Source organism: Trichechus manatus, unplaced genomic scaffold (genome assembly GCF_000243295.1).
Source record: "Trichechus manatus latirostris isolate Lorelei unplaced genomic scaffold, TriManLat1.0 scaffold00073, whole genome shotgun sequence".
Classification (NCBI taxonomy): Eukaryota; Metazoa; Chordata; class Mammalia; order Sirenia; family Trichechidae; genus Trichechus; species Trichechus manatus.
This window is the reverse complement of record NW_004444009.1, coordinates 2,397,252-2,418,762: the sequence shown is the minus strand read 5'-3', so window position 1 is coordinate 2,418,762 and position 21,511 is coordinate 2,397,252. Positions and strand designations below refer to the sequence as shown.

General features: G+C 39.2%; 1 protein-coding gene across 1 annotated transcript in view; it reads right to left on the bottom strand.

Moving 5' to 3' along the window:
• Positions 1 to 21,511, bottom strand: part of LOC101357386 (myomegalin) — an 83,003-nt gene that overhangs the window by 27,331 nt on the left and 34,161 nt on the right. Inside the window, exons 18-22 of the mRNA XM_023734858.1 lie at positions 11,898 to 11,986; positions 5,094 to 5,326; positions 3,126 to 3,561; positions 2,087 to 2,279; positions 1,061 to 1,177 (exon numbers count right to left, since the gene is read on the bottom strand). Of these exons, the coding sequence (XP_023590626.1) occupies positions 1,061 to 1,177; positions 2,087 to 2,279; positions 3,126 to 3,561; positions 5,094 to 5,326; positions 11,898 to 11,986 (1,068 nt within the window). The remainder of the gene's footprint in view (positions 1 to 1,060; positions 1,178 to 2,086; positions 2,280 to 3,125; positions 3,562 to 5,093; positions 5,327 to 11,897; positions 11,987 to 21,511) is intronic.

Sequence of the window (21,511 nt, the reverse complement as noted above, 5' to 3'; positions counted from 1 at the left end):
TGTACTTGGCATTCAAGTACCATATTTCTTATCCCCCAATAGCCCTGCAAATCAAGGGTGATTACCTTCTATTTGTCTCAAGGACAAACCAAAGCTCAGAGAGATATAAACCAACTTGCTTTAGCTCATTCAAACTAGTACAGGGCAGAGTCAGTGTTCACTTCCTCTGATGTCTGGCTGCAGAGCCTGTGCCCTTTCCACACACATCGATGTGTTTTAATGTAGACATTAACACAGGCCTTATATATTTAGGATGGCCACAAGAATTCTAGGACAAGTTGTTCCTGACTGCTGAAAGTTTATTAATCCTCAAATATTACAATGACTTAAAGTTTATCTGGTTACAACTCTGTGAAAATAGGCATAGGAATAAAAGAACTCAAAGAAATATATCAGCTGCATAGCCTAACAATGGCTGTGTTAGGGTTGTGTGGTAGTAAGAATGAGAGCTAATACATAGTGTTTGACCAGGTGACAGGCACTCTTCTAAAGTATTTTGCAGGAATTTACTGATTTTTGACATTTATTACTATTTTAATAGATAAGGAAACTGAGGCACAGAGAAATTCACAAATTAGGATTTGAACCAATCTGGCTCCAGGGTCTTTGCTTTTAACTACCACACTAAACAGCCTCAGTGATGAGAGGGATCATGAGTGCTTTTCTCTTCTTGGTTTTCAATTTGGTGGGCAGTGCTATGTTTATAGTCCTTTTATAATGAAAAAAAAAAAATTTTAACTTATGGTTTGCCTATCCCCAAAAGCTTATCTGGTCTCTTCGTTATTAAGTAGGTCTTAGTATTCTTTTTAGATAATCAATTCGATAAAACTTTTTTTTTTTTTTTAACAGTAGTATGCTGAAAAGTGATGATAGAAATTCAGACTCACACTTAAGCTCATTTTGGGCAAGTTCTCCAAACTTCCTGTCCCTCTCTAGTCCTGAGTCCCCTTCTTTCACAACACTTCCCTCCCCCATTACTGATATTAGACGTGGGATTGACCAACAGCACCCAAAGATGAACACTGACTCCAGGATGAGACCCCACATGCTGTGCTTTTACCAGGGCTGGTTGTCTCCTCCCGCTCAGCCTCATTCTCACTTCGGCCACATGTCTCATAGCCCAGATCCTGGAGGTCAACCTGGACCTGCTTGCTGTCCTGCTTCACCAAAGATTCACCTGCTTGGGGAGAGACACAGTGGGTGTTACAAAGCATCTGAATTTCCAGCTAACACCCTCAACCTCAATGGCACATAACCTGGCACTTGGGGCAGGGGCAGGTCCAATCCAGAGTAGGATAGATGCTTCTTTGGACTCATAGGAGAAGAGATCACCTGCTCCAGGTAGTAGGACTCCCCTCCACCAGGATGAGCCTATGTTTGCCATTGATGATCTCACCTACAGATAACCTAGGATTAGTTGGGACCAGACATCTTTAAGTCAGTATTGCATGCTCTCATCTCTAGAAGCCCCAGTGAAACAAACAAATGATTTATCCACAAGGGCTCAGGAAATGTTTGAATTGAGCTGAACAAATTAGAGTCCCAAGACACCTACACCCGCACTGTCCAATAAGATAACCACTAGACACATGTGGCTATTTTATACTGAATTAATTAAAATTAAACAAAACTCAAAATTCCTGAGTTGCATTAGCCACTTTTCAAGTGCTCAGTAGTCACTTGTGATATAGATATAAAACATTCCCAGCACGACCAACAGTTCTATTTGACCACACCGATTCTAGACCAAGAGTGACAATCTGTTTTTGTAGAATCTGACGTAGTGCAAAGAGAACAGAAACAATTAGTACATCTTGAGAGAGGCAAGGTAGTCTATTGGCTAGACCAGAAATCAACAATCTTAGATTTTAAGCCCAGTTCCCCCCTATACTCCTGCTGCAAACTTAAATCTTACTATTCCTTTACTCTTCACTATCATCTCCAAATTTAAAGTCAAATATCCACTTCCACAATTCTAAGACTATGGGCAGGATTAAATTTATTTTGAAGTTAGGGGAGAAAATGAAGTCTGCAAAGCATGTAGCTTCTCAGAGAAGACAGGTGATGGTGAACCTGTAAGACTCACTAAACATGACTCTGTATTTCTCCAGCTGGTTGGCCTGGGCAAAGACTGTGGCTTCCGATATCAGTAGCTTCTCCTGGAGGTCTTGGTAGTGTTGTTTGCACTGTGCCAGCTGTGAGCGCAGGTGCTTGGTGGATCCCGGGAAGCTAAATTCTGCCTGAGGCCCAGGGTCACTGGCTTGGGACAGGTTATCCATCTGTGAAAGGATCCAGCACAGGCATCAGAACAGTCACCAAAGTCCTTGCCCACACTGTAAGGGCCACTTCCCTCGCTGGACCATGTGTACTTTATTCTTGTTTCTGTCACAGCACTTCCCATGCCATTTAGCAGTTATTTGCTGCCCAGAGCTCCTTGGGAGCTGGGATAATGTTTTTTCATCTCTGTATCCATAGCACATAGAACAGGGCCAACGGCATCTACTGAGGAGTTCTCAGTATAGGTTTAAAGAGAAGTGGTGGAAACCTCCACTCATCTCTCTATGTGCTCCTGTCCCAGCAGTCCTCTCAGAAGCCTTTGCACTTTCCATCTTACTGAATTCTCAGCAAAGCCCCTCCCTTCAGTGGATCCTGACAGATACCCTTTTAGGCCCAGAGGCAGATGCCCATGGTAAGCTATGTTGAAAAGGGCAGTGATAAGGAAGAAGTGTCATTATACATCACTCATTTGGGTTACCTTAAAACCTGATGAATCCCTGTATTATTGCAGTTACAACATCAGATTGAAATTATCTGTTTCTGTGCCGTTTTCCCTATCACACTGAGTGTGTGAAGGGCAGAGACCAGGTCTTATTGCCCACTATCACCCATTGTCTAGAATGTTATCTGGAAAATGAAGAACTCAAGTAATATGTATGAGATAATATTGTAAAAGCCTTTGTAAAGGCTAAAACTGTGATGAATATTACTACTATTTTTACTGTTTTTGGTGCAAAGATCCACTTCCCTTGTCCCCTCCTGAACTCAGGGCAGAACTGTGTAAGGTAAGAACTGACATCTCCAGCCCTTCTCCAAGTGTCCTTCATTCCAGCTAAGCCCACACTTACTTGGTGGGCATCCGCTGAGAGGGCAGCCCCAAGTTCAAGGCTCTGGGGTCTTCGGCAGGGCCTCATAGTTGCATCTTCCTCCTCATGGCATTGATGCTTCCCAGGAGACCAAACCAGCTCTTTGTTTATTCTGTCAATCTTCCTGGCCAGTTGCATGAGGAACTCTGGAGTAATTTTACTATTCCCTTCCTTGCTGCTCAGCACCAGCTGCTCATTGAGGAGGTTGATGATGCTGTGGGCATTCTTCAGTTTTCCCTGGAGCTTCCTAAACTCAGCCTGAAGGCTATTCTCATTCAGATCCCCTTTGGCTACCACAGTCTCCGCCATCGCCTCGCCCTTCTCCTTGTCTTCCTCCATCTCCCATCCATCAGACATTGCTTCTCCCATCTGTTCCTTCAGCTCTGCATTCTCAAGGCAAAGGCTCAGCATGGTGTTCCTGCAGGAAACACACATAAACAGAGGCCAAGGTCTGGTCTTGGCTGTAGCTTCTAATGGTCTCTTTTACAAAAGAGGGATACCACAACTGCTGTAGAAAAGTTTAGTGGTCCCTCAAAAAACTAAGCATAGAATTATCATATGGCCCAACAACTCCATTCCTAGGCATATACCCAAAAGACTTGAAAGCAGAACACAGATACTTGTACACCAATGTTCATTGCAGCATTATTCATAATAGTCAAAAGTTGTAAACAACCCAAGTATCCATCAACAGATGAATGGATTAAAAAAATGTGGTACATACATACAATGGAGTATTACTCTGCCATAAAGAGAAATGAAATCTTGACACATGCTACAATATGCATAAATCTTGAAAACATTATGCTGAGTGTTATGGATTGAATTAAGTTTCCCCCAAATATGTGTTGTAAATTCTAACCTCTATGGTCGTGGTTATAATCCCATTTGGGAATGAGTTGTCTTTGTTATGTTAAAGAGACAGGATTAGTGTACAGTGTATCTTGAGTCACGTTCTTTTGAGATATAAAAGAGATTAAACAAGCGAGCAGAAGCAGAGATGGTAAAAGAGAGATGCCAGGCCACGTGAAGATTGCCCAGGAGCAGAAGCTCAAAGAGAAAAGGACCTTCCTCCAGAGCCGACAGAGAGAGAAAGCCTTCTTCTAGAGCCAGCACCCTGAATTTGGACTTATAGCCTCGTAAACTGTGAGAAAATAAATTTCTGTTTGTTAAAGCCATCCATTTATGGTATTTCTGTTATAGCAGCACTAGATAACTAAGACACTGAGTGAAATAAGTCAGTCATAAAAGGACAAATATTGCATGATCCCACGTCTATGATATATATACAACTGGAAAATGTATAGAGACCAAACATATAGTACTTTCAAGGGTAGGAGGGAAGGGGGAAAGAGGGAGAGAAAGTCATTGATCGTGGCGGGGATACTGAGCTTTTGTTAAGGGGTTGGAAAATTTAGAAATGGATAGTGGTGATGGTTGCATAACATGATGAAAGTAACTAATGTCACTGAATTGTACATGCAAAAAAATTGAAAAGAAAAATTTTTGTTTTATATATATATACATACGTATATATGTGTATATATATAAACATATATATACACGTATACACACACACTGTATACACACACACACACATATACTCACCATAAAAAATCAATTAATTAATATTTAAAAAAAAGAGGGTTACTGGACATACATCTAGGAGATTTCCACCCATGACTGTTAAATATGTTTGGCTAATGATGTACATTGTTATATCAAATTAAGATCAGATTTACTTCAATAATAAAAGTGGTTAACATTATCCATTATCATGGATTTTTCTCTAAAGAATTTATAGAATTGTTAGGCATGAAGCCTGGGATAGGGACCCAGAAAGACCCAATAGCACCAGGAATGTCTTGGGAGCAGCAGGGTGAGCCCCTTGGCTGTGTTGGCCTCTCCCCTATGTTGACAGGCTCCCTTCCGCTGGGGAGGATGTCCCACCTGATGTGGGACACAGAGGAGAATCCTGCTTCCTCGATTTGAGCCTTTAGCTCCTTCAGTTCCCCCTCAGCTTTTCTCTTCCCCTCTAAGTGCTGGTGAATCTCAGCCCTCAGGTGGAGCATTTCCTCCTGAAGACCCCTGTTACTGTCCCCTCCTGTTGGGGAAGGAGGAGGAAGAGATATGTTCTGGGTCTCCACAGCTGCTAGACTTTTCTCCAAAGCCACCTTGATGATCTGAAAAAAAGATCAAAGTTCAAAGAAGTTAGGTCATTAGAGAGGATCCAAGAGGAATGTAAGACTTCAAAGGCAGCCTTTAATGGGAATGAAAAAGTCAAACCTAAAATGAACCCCCACTCTCAGTATTTCCTCAGCCATAAGGGCCCTGGAGACTTGTCTGAGTAAGCAGGTCATACCAAGTGAGCAGGGGGAAATGCTGCTGTGGGGAGGCAGAGGGGAATCCAGATTTGGGTGAGAAGAAAACATAAGCACATAGTAAATTAAAAACACAACTCAACAAATAAAAAGATAAATAAACCAATTAAAAATGAGCAAATGATTTGAATAGATTTTTTTTCCAAAGAAGATATACAAAAGACCAATAAGCACATGAAAAGATGCTCAACATCATTAATCGTTGCTGTTGTTGGGTGCTGTGGAGTCAATTGAAACTCATAGCAACACCATGTGACAGGATAGAGCTGCCCCTTAGGGTTTTCTTGACTGTAATCTTTATGGAAGCAAATATCCAGGTCTTTCTCCCTTGGGAAATGAAAATCAGACCACAGTGAGATACCACTTCATACACATTAGAATGGCTATAATCAAAAAGACAGGTAGTAAGTGTTGGGGAGGATGTGGAAAAACTGAATCGCTCATACATTGCTGGTGGGAATGCAAAATGGTGCAGCTACTTTGGAAAATAGTCTGTTAGTTTCTCAAAAAGTCAAACATCGAATTACCATATAATGAGGCAATTTTACTCATAGGTATATACCTAAGAGAATTGAAAACATATGTTCACACAAAAACTTGTACATGGATGTTCATAGCAGCATTATTCATTATTCATAATAGCCAAAAAGTGGCAATAACCCAAATGTACACTAACTGATGGGTGGATAGCAAAATGTGGTGTATCTCTACAATGGAATATTATTTGTTCAGTCATAAAAAGGAATGAAGTACTGAAACATGTTCCAACATGGCATGAACCTTAAAAACATTGTGCCAAGTGAAAGAAGTCAGGTACAAGGCCACATATTGTATGATTCCATTTACATAAAATGTCCAGAATAGGCAAATCCATAGAAGTAGAAGGTAAATTAGTGTTTCGGGCTAAGTGGTGGGTGGGAGTGGGGAGTGACCGCTAATGGGTCCAGGGCTTCTTTTTAGGATAATGAAAATGTTCTGGAATTAGATAGTGATAATGGTTGTACAACTTTGTGAGTCTACGTAAAACCACTTTGAAAAGGTGAAATTTATATGTGAATTATATCTCAATAAAAAATATTTTAAAAATAACAATGGAAACAAATGGGGTTTCAATAGGACTGGGGTACACAGTCGTGATTCTTCTCTTCCTAAGGGGATAAATTTCCCTGAGAGTCTCCTCACAAGTCAGGAAGCTTCAACAGCCCCACAACACTTAAGTCCTTGACTGCAAAGATCATGGCCCAAGATATCAGAGCTCAAAGCCTAATGCCATGCCTGTAGCCCAGGCTCCAAAAAGGATGACTAAGAGAAAAGACTCAGGGCGCTCAATCCAGAATTACAATATGGGCAGAGCTACAGGTAAAACAAAGCAAGTTTTATTTCATTGACAGCAGAAGAATCACTCCTACAATTACTGAGAAGTTAAAGTGAGGCAACTGCATCCAGAGGTAAATTTCACTTTCTGGTTATTACCCTTGAGATGCTGCTGCCAGCTAAACTCTAAAAATCTAAGAAGGAAACAAGGCAAAACAGTTTCCCAACACCTTTCTTTCTCTTGAGGATACTCTTGAAGTTACTCCTTAAAGCAGGTCTTATGTTTTTTCTTCAAACGAGTTTTTTAACTGGTAGTTTTTCTTATTGTTCATCTTGCACTCTCTCCCATTTTTCCCCATGCTTTTAAAAGTGTAGAAACCAAAACCTGAATAGGATAATCTTAGTATATAACTCTGCCACCTGTTTGTCAGTTTGTAGTACTGTGGTGGCTTGTGTGCTGCTGTGATGCTGGAAGCTATACCACTGTATTTCATATACCAGCTGGTTTCCTAATGGACATGAAACAGGTTGGACAGGTTTCAGTGGAGATTAAGACAGACTAGGAAGAAAGGTCTGGCGATCTACTTCCGAAAATTAGTCAATGAAAATCCTACGGATCACAACAGAATATTGTCCAATGTAGTGCTGGAATATAAGCCCCTTAGGTTGGAAAGCACTCAAAATACAGTGGCCACAAACAATGAACTGGAACATACCAACAATTACGAAGATGGTACAGGACAGGACAACATTTCGTTTTGTTGTACATCGGGTTGCCATGAGTTGGAGCTGACTCAATGGTAACTAACAACAACAGTGTATAAGTAATTATTTTAGCAGAAGAATTTCTTGCTGTCTGTCCAATATTATTCTTAATACATTGCAATGTCACATTGGCTTCTTTTTCATCTCAGTGGAAGCATTTTGGGGTTTAACTTCAAGTCAATTTAGATTTCTGAATTTTCTACCCCTACCCATAGCTATTTGTGGGACATTTTTTGCTCTTTCCTCTGTGAATATTGTGACTTGTACTTGTCGCTTATCAATTTAATTTTGGATATACACAATTAGGTCCCAACTATCAAAGTCATCAACATATTTGATGTGTATCTCCATCAATCATGAAGTGGCCATGTAATTAGGGATGATTTGTAAAATTAATTCTATGCTTCATACCTTCATTCAGGTCACCAATATAGTGAATAGAACAGGGTCTAGAGCAGTTTATAGGGATCACTGATTGACAGAGCTGCTAGGGTTAGCACAAGGCCATTGACCTTTGCTTTTGACCTTGTAACAAAGCATGGTAACATCCAGGCCACGGGTTTGTGGCAGAGTTGATTCGTGGCATGTATGTGCAATGGCGTCTAGTAGGACAGCAGTTGAGGTTGCGAAAAGACAAGCACACAAGGCAGGGAAGAAAGAGATTATCAGCTGCTCAGTTCCTCCAATCCCACACGAACTTTGTGAGCCTGAGATTTGGGAGGCTCTTGGAAATGTGTCTCTCTGGTTCTGCTGCGGGGCATAGGCAGGCTGGTAGCCACTTCTGTATGTGGCACAAAGCATTTGTGGCAAACTAACAGGGGACTGGATAAAACAACTTTTGAAAGTTTATGACCCTGCTACTCATTTAAGCTATGTGCTATCTTTCTATATAAAAACCTTCCAATTAGCTAAAATGAATATTACCATCAGCTTTAAATTCAGGGACATTTATTCTTTTCTAAGGCTTAAGTGTTCTTTCTGCTAAAAATCAATGTCTAATTTTAATGATGCCTAAACACATGGGGTTGCCATGAATTGGAATTGACTCGACGGTAATGGGTTGTGGACCCACTTTGAAATTATCTTCTGGATATACGTTATCTTGTTCTATTGGTTTAAATATACCCAGTCTTAAAAAAAATTTTTTTAAGACCCATGGGATGTTCATACTGGAAGAGACCTTAAGGTCCATCTAGTCCAATTTCCCACTTTAAAAAGAGAAAATAGAGATCTGGGTTTTTTGTCCAGGCTAACTTGTGTTTTCATTTTTCCATCTCAGAGGAGGCTTATTTTGGCTAACTAGTCTTTAACAATTAAAATACTTAGGGGCACTGAGTTTTGTTAAGGAAGATGGAAAATTTGGAAACTGTGGTGATGGCTGCACAATATGACAAACATAATTAATGTCACTGAATTGTATAAGGAAAAAGTGTGCAAATGGCAAAAAATTAAAATGTAAATGCATGGAAAGTGACTTAGGATCTAGTCTTTTTATTAGCTTTTCCTTATCATCTATGAAAAGCAAGTATGTCTGTTCTTTCCTAAAATACCAGGTCTTCACTATAAGCCGGAACTGACTCTACGGCAGCAGGTTTTTTAGTACTTTTTTTAGCATGTGTGATGGTAGTGTGACTCCTTTAGGTGTACTGCTAATTATATCTCCTTTATTTCACTTGTTCTATTTCTTTCATGGACTGATTCAAACTTCTTGTGTGTTGGGTTTCCATTTGCCCCGCAGAAGTCTATGTGCAGATCTGATCTATTGCTTGAATATAATTGTTTTATTTTTACACTATTGCTTCATACCTCTCACAATGTAAGTCAGTTCTCAGATGCCATAAGGACTTTAAAAAATGACGTTTTCTCAAGTTCATCCTACTTCGTCTATTGACTTTACTCTCCTTTGTATTTGATTATTGAGTAATTTTCTCCGTTGCAAAAGATCAAATGGAGAAAGGCAATGGACTTGGTTGATTACTCTTGTTTCACAGAAATTTCCTAGGATTTGTTATAGAACTTACGTCTGCTTGAGAATGGCATTATTCAAGGGATACCTGGAGAAAATTACTATTAAGGCCAGACCTGAGACTTGCTGAGGTGTGTAAGTCCAAAAATGAGGAGGAAGCAACTTGTTTTGGCCACAATGTGGTTCTTGTCTTGTAAGGAACACAAAATTTGGATGTGTTTGTTAGCAGTAGTGTGTGTGTGCTTGAGGTGGGTAGGGAACGTGTTAAGAATAGAGTCCTGTTTTCAAAGACACAACAAGGAGGCATTCAAAGCCTAATCTTAAGCGACTATTTCCCTGGAAACAAGTAAATAAAATTTTGAGAATCTGGACACAAAAGAGCTTTGGAAAAGCAATCTTTATTTAATTGGCAGCATATGAATTGAACCCTCAAACTCCCAAAAAGTTGAAGTAAGTTTACAATGATTTCACACACCAAGGTTCCTCCTCCCTAAAAGGCTGATTTTTGAAGAAAGGCGACGGAAAAAAAAAAAAAAAAATGATGCTTACCCAAGAAATTCTTCATCCAGAAGGCATATACTTTATCATGAGTCAAAACCCCGATCCAAAGGTTTATTAACTCAAAATTTACTAAGTATCTCCTGTGCCAAGTAATGTGACAGGCATTGTGAGGGAACTACAAACGGCCCAAAGTAAACATTTATTCCAGGGTTAGACTGACCTTCTCAAAATGAGGTCTAGTAATTTTTTCCATGCTAGGCTACAGGAAAGAATGCTGAAGAAGGAATGACTTTAGAACCCAGTTTGCCTAGAACTGAGAATTACAGCAAAGGACTCACACTACCAGGGATAGTTTTGACCATGCTGAGAATCTGGCTCTCCTCATACCACTGTCTCCGGATCATTTATTTTCAAGTTTATCCTGTCCCATAGTAGTAATAACCACCAGTGACTAGCCAACATCCCAGTCTAGCTGTCTTAGAATGGACATTTGCTCATCCTGCAGGTCCATTTCTCTCTCACCCAATATCCTCAATAAAGTCAGAAAATGAGGGGTAGCGGGATTTATCTGAGATGCAGTGGTGTACACAGTTAAGGTCACAAGTCTCAGTTAGCGGGACTCAAAATAAGCAGTTCAAGCAAAAGGAGAAGCAGAGTTCATGCAGGAACTCATGGAAGAGGGAAGGGGTCCTAATGGTTAAAGTAACAAAAAGGAAATCTTAGTAGAAGGTAAAGAGACTCTGTTAAGGACATGAGATATCCCCAACAACTACACATGTCCTCAAGAGCCAAAGGCTGTGCCAAACCCTGTAAGATTTGGGTACTGTTCACTTGGACTCTTCCCGTTGGTTTATTAGATGTCTTCTTTTTTTCTTATGCAGAAGAGGAAGAGGCAGACCCAGAAAGCCTTTTTTCCCCTACAGTGTTTTTTAATGGCCCCAAGGAAGCTATCACTGGAAAAGCCCAACTTCTTCTGCAGAAAGGTAGATACCAATGATCCACTTTCCCCTTAACAACTTAGGGAGTCCCAGACATGGTCTGTCTAGGAGATGTGATTGCTAAAAGTCACTGGGCAAGATGGAGACACTTAAGATTTCCAGTGAGTGCTGTGGGGTCACTATCGGTGACTCAAGCTCTGAGGTCCAGGACATTCATTCTTGGTCTTGACAACATGCTTGTTATCTTCACTGATAGTAGGTGTGAACAGTTTTTCAGACTTGAGTGTCAAGTTCTCAGGTTAGGCAGGGCTTGCTCTTGCAGCACCATCTACTGGTGATCAATTTATCAAGACCTGGGTGGTTTGTCAGATTGCACTGCAAAGTTCTCTTTTGTATAATGAGAAAGATCCCCGTGTTGTAAGCACTCAGTTCCTCTTGGAGTTTCTCAGAAAGTTCTCTCCCCAGGCAGGTTGTAGGCCCTGCCCCCTCCCCAACTAGCCCTTAGATGACTCCCTGTCTTGTGTGGTGTGTTTCAGTACAAAAACCCAAGAGAAGAAGTGTCCATTGTCTTGTTGTAAGTAAAAATTCTTTTCAAGCTATAGCTACAGAGGGTAAATAGGGGAAAAGGTGGGTAGGAGATGGCAGGGGGCAACAGTAAGAGAGACAGAGGAGCAAAGACAAAAGGATGGGTCGGAGAGAAAAATGCAGAGAGGATAGGCGTTAAGGAGGCAGCTGGGAAGTTCAGGGAGGACACAAGAAAAGACTGGGAAGTGGTTTATATAAAAGATATCTTTCACTCTAGGTCCACAAGAGCTGCAGGAGACCATCAGACCCCAGAAGGGCTGTGTGCCTTCCACCCTGAGAACCCCAGGACCTGACACTGACTTACTTGCTTGTGGCTGTTTTGTGCAGCCTCCTCCTCAATACTGTCAGTGAACTCAGTACTCGCATCTTCAGTGTCGTCCCCTGCAGCTGCACCTGGAAGTAAGTCCAGAAGAGAAATGTGACTCCCTTCACAGATGGCTTCCAGACAGCAGCTAACATTACATTCTTTTTGCCACCTGCCTCTGATTTCTTCTGTCCCCATATGCAATGCCCTTTAGCTAGCAGGGCCAACAGAGAAGGCAGAGCCAATAGATTGTGCCAAATCTGTGGAAAAGCCTTCTCCCTGTATCACTGATATTTGCTTACTAACACCTAAGCCCAAGTCTTAAAACATTAGCTCTCCTTTACTGCACAGACCTCTGCCTAAGAAGTCGATGGTCAGGATGGAGCGGTTACCCCTTCGTCTATTTCCAGAAAGCCTGAATTTCTTCCTGCCTCACCACTGACTGGCTATGTAATGTCAACTTTCTCTTCTGTAACATGGGTCAAGCATGACTAACCTTTTTCCCACCAGTGAGTGCTGAGAGGGTCACTGATTTTCCAGAGACAAGGCCAACCTTGTTCTCACCCTTTTCCATTTTGGAGATCAGTTGTGCAATGGAGTAATGATCTGAGGAACTCTCCTTTGAGGTCCCTGAGTCCTACAGAAATTCTGGTCTAGCTAGTCAAGACCCAAGGCACAGAATAGTTTAGGTGTGTCCTAATTCCTTGCTCTAGTTTCCCCTCTTCCCTATCTCTTCCAAACTCTTATTCAATATCAACAACTTTGCCTGCAGGACTTACCACGTTGCTTTGTCCATATGGTACCTAATCCATCCTGTACTCCCAAAAGCTGGACTCAGTCACTAGGAGCACAAACATTTACATTCTGCCCTAAGGGACAAGTAGCTGCAGTTTGTAGTCTGGGCAAAGGTCTAGGGAAACACTGACCAATAGAACTTTCTTCAGTGATGGCAGTGTTCTGTATCTGAGCTGCCCAATACAGTAGACATTAGTCACATGTGGCTATTGAGCACTTGAAATGTGGCTAGAGTGACCAAGGAATGGAATTTTTAAGTTAAATTAAACTTAAGTTCAAAAAGCCATATGTAGCTAGTGGCTCAGTATTGGAAAGCACAAATTCAGGGCATTTCTCCTTCTCCACATCTATCAGAACACTGTCCACCTAGTTTTAGATCAATACTTGTGTCCTACATTGCTGATTCTTCTGAAAGTGTAGGAATTCATAATGATTAATTCATTTAAACACCAAAGAAAAATCTACCATGACCTTCCTGTGTCTTACAGAACTTGCCTAAGTTAAAGAACCTCAAGATCTAGTTCTGACCGCGACCTCAGCAATCCATCTGTTAAAACTCTGCTCCTGATGGCTGAGTAACCTGGGTTTCCAAGAGATTATGTGGCTTTTCCAAGGTTACACAGCTGGTCACTGACAAGAGCTGTGGAAGAAGCCAGGATCTAGACTCAGACAGGGGCACTCAGTGTTCCTTCTGACCTTTATCTTTGATCTTTATCTTTGCTTCTTCCTCCAAGACCAAAGGCTCTGCTCCTGAGCTCAGAGATGCATGGATGGAAGGCTTGAGCAGTGAGCATTCAGTACCCTCTGCAGATAAGGTGAACAGGGGTAGTTTCCACCTACACTCCTTCCTAGGCATCTGCAAGTCCATCCAGAATTATTTCAATGGCCCAGGCTGAGCTCATCAAAGCACTAAAGGATAGTGAGCATGGTGTCCTAATAGCTTAATCTTACGACTGGTTCCATAATCCTCACCATGAGTGTTGTGATAATTTTGGAGCAGGGTAGGACCCTGTTCAATAAAGCTCTGCCTACAAGGAGGCACCTCTACCACTCAGCATCCTTAGAGATCCATGGCAGACAGTGTACAATAGGGATTTCCAATACTTACTCTTTCAAACCTCAGCCTCAGAACCATCTCTATCAGAATACTGGTGACAAGGAGCTGAATGAACAAACCCCCTAAACTTTGGCTGTTTTGGAAACTCACTGAACCAGGATGCCAATTCATCTGAGGACATCGATATAACATTATTGTTACTTTTGAAAATCTGCCCCTGTACAACAGTAGAGATCAGAATCTTTTATTTTTTTTTCCTGCAAAGAAAATGAATTGTTCCACTCAGTGACTGATTAAGAAAACATACTTTTCATATTGCCTCCTTTCTGAGTTTTGGGATAGATAATGATTCTTTGGTTGAAGAAAGTTCAGCTCTGTGAGGCCCAGGATCCTCATCCTCATACCATTCTTGGTGGGCTGTATAGCCATGCTGGCCCACATCCCAAGAAGATTCCAGTCTAGGTTTCAGGAATAACGTATGTGGGGATTAGACAGGGTGACTGTCGCTGGTCTTAAAGGCTTTTCTCTGACACTTCCTGCCCTCCACTTACCTTTGTTGGCCTTCTGATGGATGACACATCTGCATTCCTATGTAATGCTCTCTCTTTAATTTACTCAGGGTCAGCGTGCCATCGTTTTGACTTCATGAGGAGTTAGATGGAGACTAAGCAAAAACGCTCATCTCATCCCAACACTCAGGGCTTTTGTTTGTTTTTGTTGAGGTTTTTTTTTTTTGGCTAGCTCACAGTCTGCTGTCCTTCCTTTGTGGCAGCTTTAAAGCTTATTCAGTTTTTTACCAATTGCTTTAGAATGCTAAAAGATTTGTTTGTGTATTTGAGGGGTAGAAGAAAGCTGAAAATTTTTTGCAGGAAACATGGGAATCAATGATCCCACCTAAGGTCCTAAATATGTTTATATTAGACACCCCCTTTATGTTGTTACCATTTCCATTTTCTTATAAATGACAATGAAAGAACTGCTTTTCTGTGGGACATTTCCTTTTCTAAGTTTTTATGAGGCAGCAAAACACTTTCCTCCAGAACTAATTTGGAATACTTTAAATTTCTAATTTAGAGATATCTACCATTTTATATTGATGAATCTTCTCCTTATTTTTGATAAAATCTGAAATAAAATGATCTGCCACCTTCAGATTCTCTAAAGGTAAGTATCTGTTCATTCAATATTAACTTGATTATCCTATGACTATTACATGCTAGACTGACAATTTTATTAAAAACTTTTATTTGAAGTTTCAGTGATAGTTCACAAGTTGTGGTCCTTGCAAGTCTCTAGGCTCTGAACCAGATAAAACAGAGGTGATACCAAAATGTCCCTTACTTTGATTTTAAAAATTATTTTCTACTATATATCTGATTCTACAAAGTACACAGAACTAAAACAATTCTCTAAAGCATAATAGTATGAAATCCTTGGGTGAAAATTTAAGCATTATGCAAATATGAGGTATTCTTATTATTGAGGCAAAAAAAATTCATATTTTTGTGGAGCTTCTTAAACTGAGGATGGCATGATGATTAAGAACATCAACTCTGGAGCCAGACTGGGTTTGAATTCTGCTTCTGCCAATAACTAGCAAGTCATCATCTTTCTGTAACATGGTATCCTCATTTTTTAATTGGGGTTAATAGTAATATCCACTCCATACAGTTGTGAACTTTACAGGGTTTGCTGCTTTTGAAGTGCTTAGAACAGTGTTTGGCACAGTGTGTGCTCAATAAATGTTACCCAATATTTTATTATTATTATTATTACTGATAAACTGAAGTAGTCCATGGGCTAAAAGGTTGAAGGCTGAAAAAGTAGAAGCCCTTAGAACCTAAATGTAGTTAGCAGAGGGAAGTTTTATAGCTGCTGTTATTAACTGGATGATCTTGGTTATTCTATTTGCACTTCTTCACTTCTGAATATCTGTTTCCCCTATCAGGAGGCTTTAAATAATACTCTTCTCTCCCTGCTTCACAGGACAGTGGAAAGAGCATAAAGTTGTCAGTAAAGTAGGATGAACTCTTTTTGAGTTTTTGCTTTACGAACAGAATTCATCATTAAATTATAACTGCCATAAAACTCCACTATGCTGGAATAAGCCTTAGAAGGAAATTAATTATATATAAAGTTTTATTTTAATTCTCCAGTAATGAGCCCCACCGGGGGGGGGGGGACGGGGGAGGTCGAGACCATCTTTCCCAAATTCTACTCTATAGTTATTATCTGTTCTTTAAGCCTATTTACATGGGATCAACAGAAAAAGAGTAACATTCCCCCATACTGTTACTCAGAATGTAGCAGGTGTCATATTTCACTAATTTTGAAAAGGGACTCAAAGAACTAAAACTTTACAGCATGACCAAGTTTGCTGTGCCAAGGGCCCAACCGTTCCTTCCCTCAGTGCCAGGCTCAGAGCCAGGTCCTCTTGGGCCCATCTCACTTTCATTCCCAGGCACCTCATCTGCCACATGCTCATTAAAAGAATTCCCATGGTTTCATCTTTCATGAACTAGTGCTGACTTTAATATTATGATGCTAGTTGAGAGAATCAAAGAAAAAAGATCAAACCATGCAATTTTGTTCATTCCTTTCTAGACCATAAGGCAACTCTAGGATTTCATAAAGTCTTCCACAAGCTTTGCCTAGAAATACAATTATTTAACTAGACAGTTTCTGATCTTGGAACAGAAGTAGCTAGATAAGAAAATTGCTGTCTGCAGTCAAACCCCTTTATGGTCTATCTTTGTCTTTAAAGTACAACATCTCTGAAGTAAACTGGAGGGACTTCCAGCTTGTACATTATTCAGAATCAGCAGCTGCTTTCTGCGACCTAAAAAGATATGATCATAATCTAAAAAACTTTTAGGGGTATTAAAACTCCCCAGGATTCTGGAAAGAGTTTTCACTTTTTCAAAAGGATAAGTATCCAATAAAACTAGACAGTCACCTATTCTTAGGCTGACCAGGACAGATGTAAACTGGGACTGTCCTGGGCAAACCAGATTTGACCACTCTATTCCATAATGTTCTGATTTTCACTCAAGGAATTCTTCCTCCTCATGGTCTCTTTTTATCCTAAAAGAACATAAGAAGCAGGCTTTACTAGGACCATTTACTGAGATACCACTGCCCACCAGAACAGTTGGTTCCTCAAATCTCTATCCTGCTTTCTGCTACTCTCCTTCAGGGGCAAGAAAGGGTTTCCAAGGTAAAGTAGCCCCTTTCACCTTTCTGGGGAAAGCACAAGGCTATTTTTTTCATCTCACTTCCTTAGGAGAACAAAGATCCAGGTTTCTTCCTCGTCCTTTCTTTAGTTAAATTAATACAAAGCCATTTACTCATTCCATAGCACCTTACTTTGACTTGGAATTTTAGTACAAAGATCAATAGGCTGATTGTCCTATAAGGAAAAAAAAAAAAAAAAAGAGATATACTTTGTCTACTTCTTTTCTCATAAAAATGAAACCAAATAGTTACTGTTGGCCTTTGACACTTTTATTGGATCAGTAAGACATTTTAGTCTCTCAACTAGAGTAGCTGAAATTCTAATACTTATCTATAAAAACGTACACTCTCCATTTCAGCACAAACGTTAACACAGATTAACACAGCACAGTGCCATGAAGAAATGAACTTCCAGAGAAAAATACACAGCTTATTCTGGTGGGGAGATAGTCCTGGAAACAATCTAATGCCAAGTTTCTGGATCATTTAACAGGTCTATTCTTTCTTCATCTGAAATTGTTATGGAATCACTTGAATGTTTCTCAACAGCCCCAAGAGCAAAATTATAAGTGATAAAAGCAGGAAAAACTGCTTTTATTATCAAACTGAAACAGATCGAAATTCTTCACTGAAACAGATAGAAATTCAAGATTTATAAAACATACTTGTATATACACATACCTCTCAAGTTTACAGATGGAGAGGGAGATTGAATGCTTGAGACCAATGATTTTGATAACTGCAAAAGCACTGCATACTCATGTTATACGCTAAAAGCACATTACAAGCATTTTCTTGACAATTAAGAGTTCCTAATGGAACAATGAAGCTTATTTGGCTCATGGACCTAACACCCCTACTCTTAATATTACTTTAGACTAAACATTTTCCGATGTTGCTGGACTTCCTATTTTATCCTTCCTATTTTATGCTTTAACAAGAGGAAAGCAGTATGATAGAAATTTTTCTTTCTGAAACTTGACTTTAAACACAAAAAGGGAAAGTAAAACAAGAATTATTAAATCACTTTATCAGTTTAATTATTATTTGAAATCTGATGTAAAATTAGTATTGTTAGCTGTATAGCTTTGTCTTTCCCTTCCACTTCCCATTTTTTGTTGGAAGCAAATTACAACGTTAATTTTTTTCATTTGGGAAATCCATCCAGGCTTATGTGATTACATATAAAGAAGTTGAGGACTTACCTTCTGTCAACACTAAGACTACTTAAGAGTGACATGTTTATCTTCTAAGACATAACGTTTTAACACAGTTGTTGCTGCAAATGGCTGATGAGAGTATGACTTACATCCATATTCCAAAATGAATTAACTCAGAAACTAGTAACTACAATGTATCTCTATGTAACTACTAGTATCTCCAATGTATTGTCCTAGTGACTCATTCCTTCTGGTTTTTGTTAGTCGTGGTTTTTAAATAGGGCTGCCTTATATGAACTCTATATTCCTAGCTGTTCTTTCTACTGTATAAATGTTTATATAAAATTAGTGCTACCAAAGGGAGAAGAAAAGCTCTCTGAACTCTAAAAGAAATGAGAGAAAATACTCTATGTGCTTGCATTTCACAGGATGTTAATATCTGAAAAAGCAAGCTAATTTCATTCATTCTTTCTCTAGAATTTCTAGAAGGCAAGATGTAAGATGGACTTTAAGTGTGTGGGTTACTAATATTTCTTCCTCACTTCATAGGAAGTTTGTCACATTTCCCTGTACAACACTGGCTGCATAACTGAGACCCTAGTTGAAGATGCAACTTATGGTTTTTGAAGAATGGCAAATAAAAGACCACGACATCAGAAATCAATGACTTTTCCTAACAGTGGAACTAGGATTTTATAATACTAGGTTCAAGGGAAACAAAGATATTAAAGAATTGTTCTCTCTAAGGCCAACAACAGTCCAAAGGGAAGTGACTTTAAGTAGGTCAATCTTCAATCTTCAAAGAAAGAAGCAATTTTCAGTATAATCTGATCTGCTCCTCCTTTCCCTAATCTAAGAACTCCAGATTCAACTGTAAGACAGAAGCAGAGAGAACCAAGATCAATTTTCCTTCACTGTTTTGAAGCTATAAGCCAAACTTCTCATGGTCCAGATACTAAAGTAAGGGGAAACATAATCATAAAAGTGCCAGGTTTTTTATGTGTACCTTCCACAGAGGTCACTTATTCATAATCTGTGTAAGTAAAAGATACTAAAGAGCTTTCCAGGGACCACTTCTGGCTAGGATCTGATATCCTATACATGCTGAGATTCTTACTTCTTAATAGATATCTTACTATATATAACGTAATTGAAAAATATTTTTGAAATATGAACAAGGAAATTTTTACTTTCCTTAAGAAGTAGAATAAAAATATTGCTTGTCCACAAGTGAATGAAGAAAAGTAGGTATGGGGGCAGGGGGGAAAATATGGAGACAGTGTAAGGTTACACCCTGTCAAAATGAAAGGCTGACATATTAAAATAGCTTAATTATGCGTGTTCAAAATGTTAGTATTTGGCTAAATACTAAAAAAGAGAACATCAGAATAATGTTGACTTATGTTAGGCACTAACAATCATCAGATTTCAATACAGTTTAAACTTTCAATAGAAAAGAGTTTAGGGGAAATATTTATCATTAAGGACTTCCATTTCATTCATTAAATAAATCCTTCTGGAGGTCCTTTGCAACTCTATAGTTCTATAAATTCTAGTTTTCATCTACCCTGACCTCTTACAACCATTACTCAACACATCTTCTATTACTTGAAAAATAATTATAAGAAAAACAGAATTTACCAATATAGAATTTTCTCAATTTAAATCCCATGCTTCCAATTAAGCATGGCCTGAGGAAAGATTTAATTCATTCACTTTCTTTCAAAGTTTCTTATTCAAACATAAGGTTCTATAAGCACAAGATGCTTTATCTAAAGCTACTGTCATGTTGGAAAATGGTAGACTAGTCCAGTAATAGAAAGGGTCTGTGCTCCTGAAGAGAGAATGGAATCACATTGTATCATGCCAAATATGATTACATAAATGATGCGTCCAATTACAGCATCATCTATCTGTGGGCCAAAAAACAAAATCCATCAGAATCATGTTCTCTGATCAGATGCCAAATTATTATGCAAAATTGTTAGACCAGGAAGCCCTCCCCAGGTAGCACTCCTTTCAAACCTCATTCCAGCTATCAAGACCAGAAGGTTAGTACCAGATTTTAGTCAAATCTGTGGTACCAAAGTCAAACTCTTAACTTATCCTTTGCCAGTAAATCACTTAGTTTTTTATAATTAAGACATAACATCAACTACAGAATTGATGCAAATAACAAAAGCACAAATTAGTCGGTCTTTTCAGGGTCCATATCAGGGTCAGAATTTACTTTGTTCCTAATCCATTTTGATAATTTTTCTATAGGAAGTTGAGTTTCTTATTATTCATCAAACTACATTAATATTTCTAATACTTAGCAACATTCAAGATACCTAGGGATATTCCTACTCTTGTTGGAGGTTGATAGAAGAGGTGGTAATTAACATAAATTACTGTAATCATTATGAGCCATTAGCACCCAAGAGTCACTCATGGGTGAATTTTAACCAGAGATTTAGAAAGTTTCCTTGGTCTCCTAGGAAAATTAAGGGAAGACATTTCCTAAATGCCCTCCTGTAATGACACAATAGACTAGTCTTTGATGGGCTGGCATTTTTATAGCTTGATTATCCTCCTCGTGACTTCTGGAAAATTATGTTTTGTGTAGAAAAAGGTCTCTTAAAATTTAAGACTGAGAAAATTGGATGGTTCTGCTTCCCCCCGCCCCCAAATGACTCATTCTTCCCTCAAAGACCAATAAACTGGAATGGTATTTCCAGTAAGAGGAAGTCTTGTGGCTATCAATCTTTTGCAAACTACTTAATCAGAAGATTCTAGAGTGTTTCTCCAATAAAACATTTTCTTCCCTGTCTATTTTAGTTTGACTGATGCTCTACCTGTTATAGGCACAGCTAAGGTTACAAAAACTTGGATGGAATTTAGAATGCAATGCAACCATGTCAACACATGAATGTGAAAGAAATAAAAGTGCCATGTAAAAAATGGAAGGAAAAATAAGTCACTGTGCCTCATCTAGTTTGGAAAGGGTACTCGATAATATTTACAATGCTAAAAGCATTGTAAATCATATTTACAATCCCTGTCTCCCAAATTCCACGTTTAAAAACTGAAATCTCAGCTTCTAATCTGGAAAAATTGTATCCAGAAATAAGAAACCTCACAGTGTTATACCCACAAAACACCAAGTAATCTTGGTTACTTTTCATACTCTTGACATTTAAGACACCAGAAATACAATCTTGAGTATACCTTTCCTTATACCTGTCATGTTGCCACAAGAAAGCATTGAGACTATAACTAAAACTAGGAACACAGATCTGCGACCACATTTCATTCTAAGCTATCCAAGCACTTCAAACCCTGAAGCCTATTACGCATTTCTATATGGAGAAATGTGTCAGCACGAA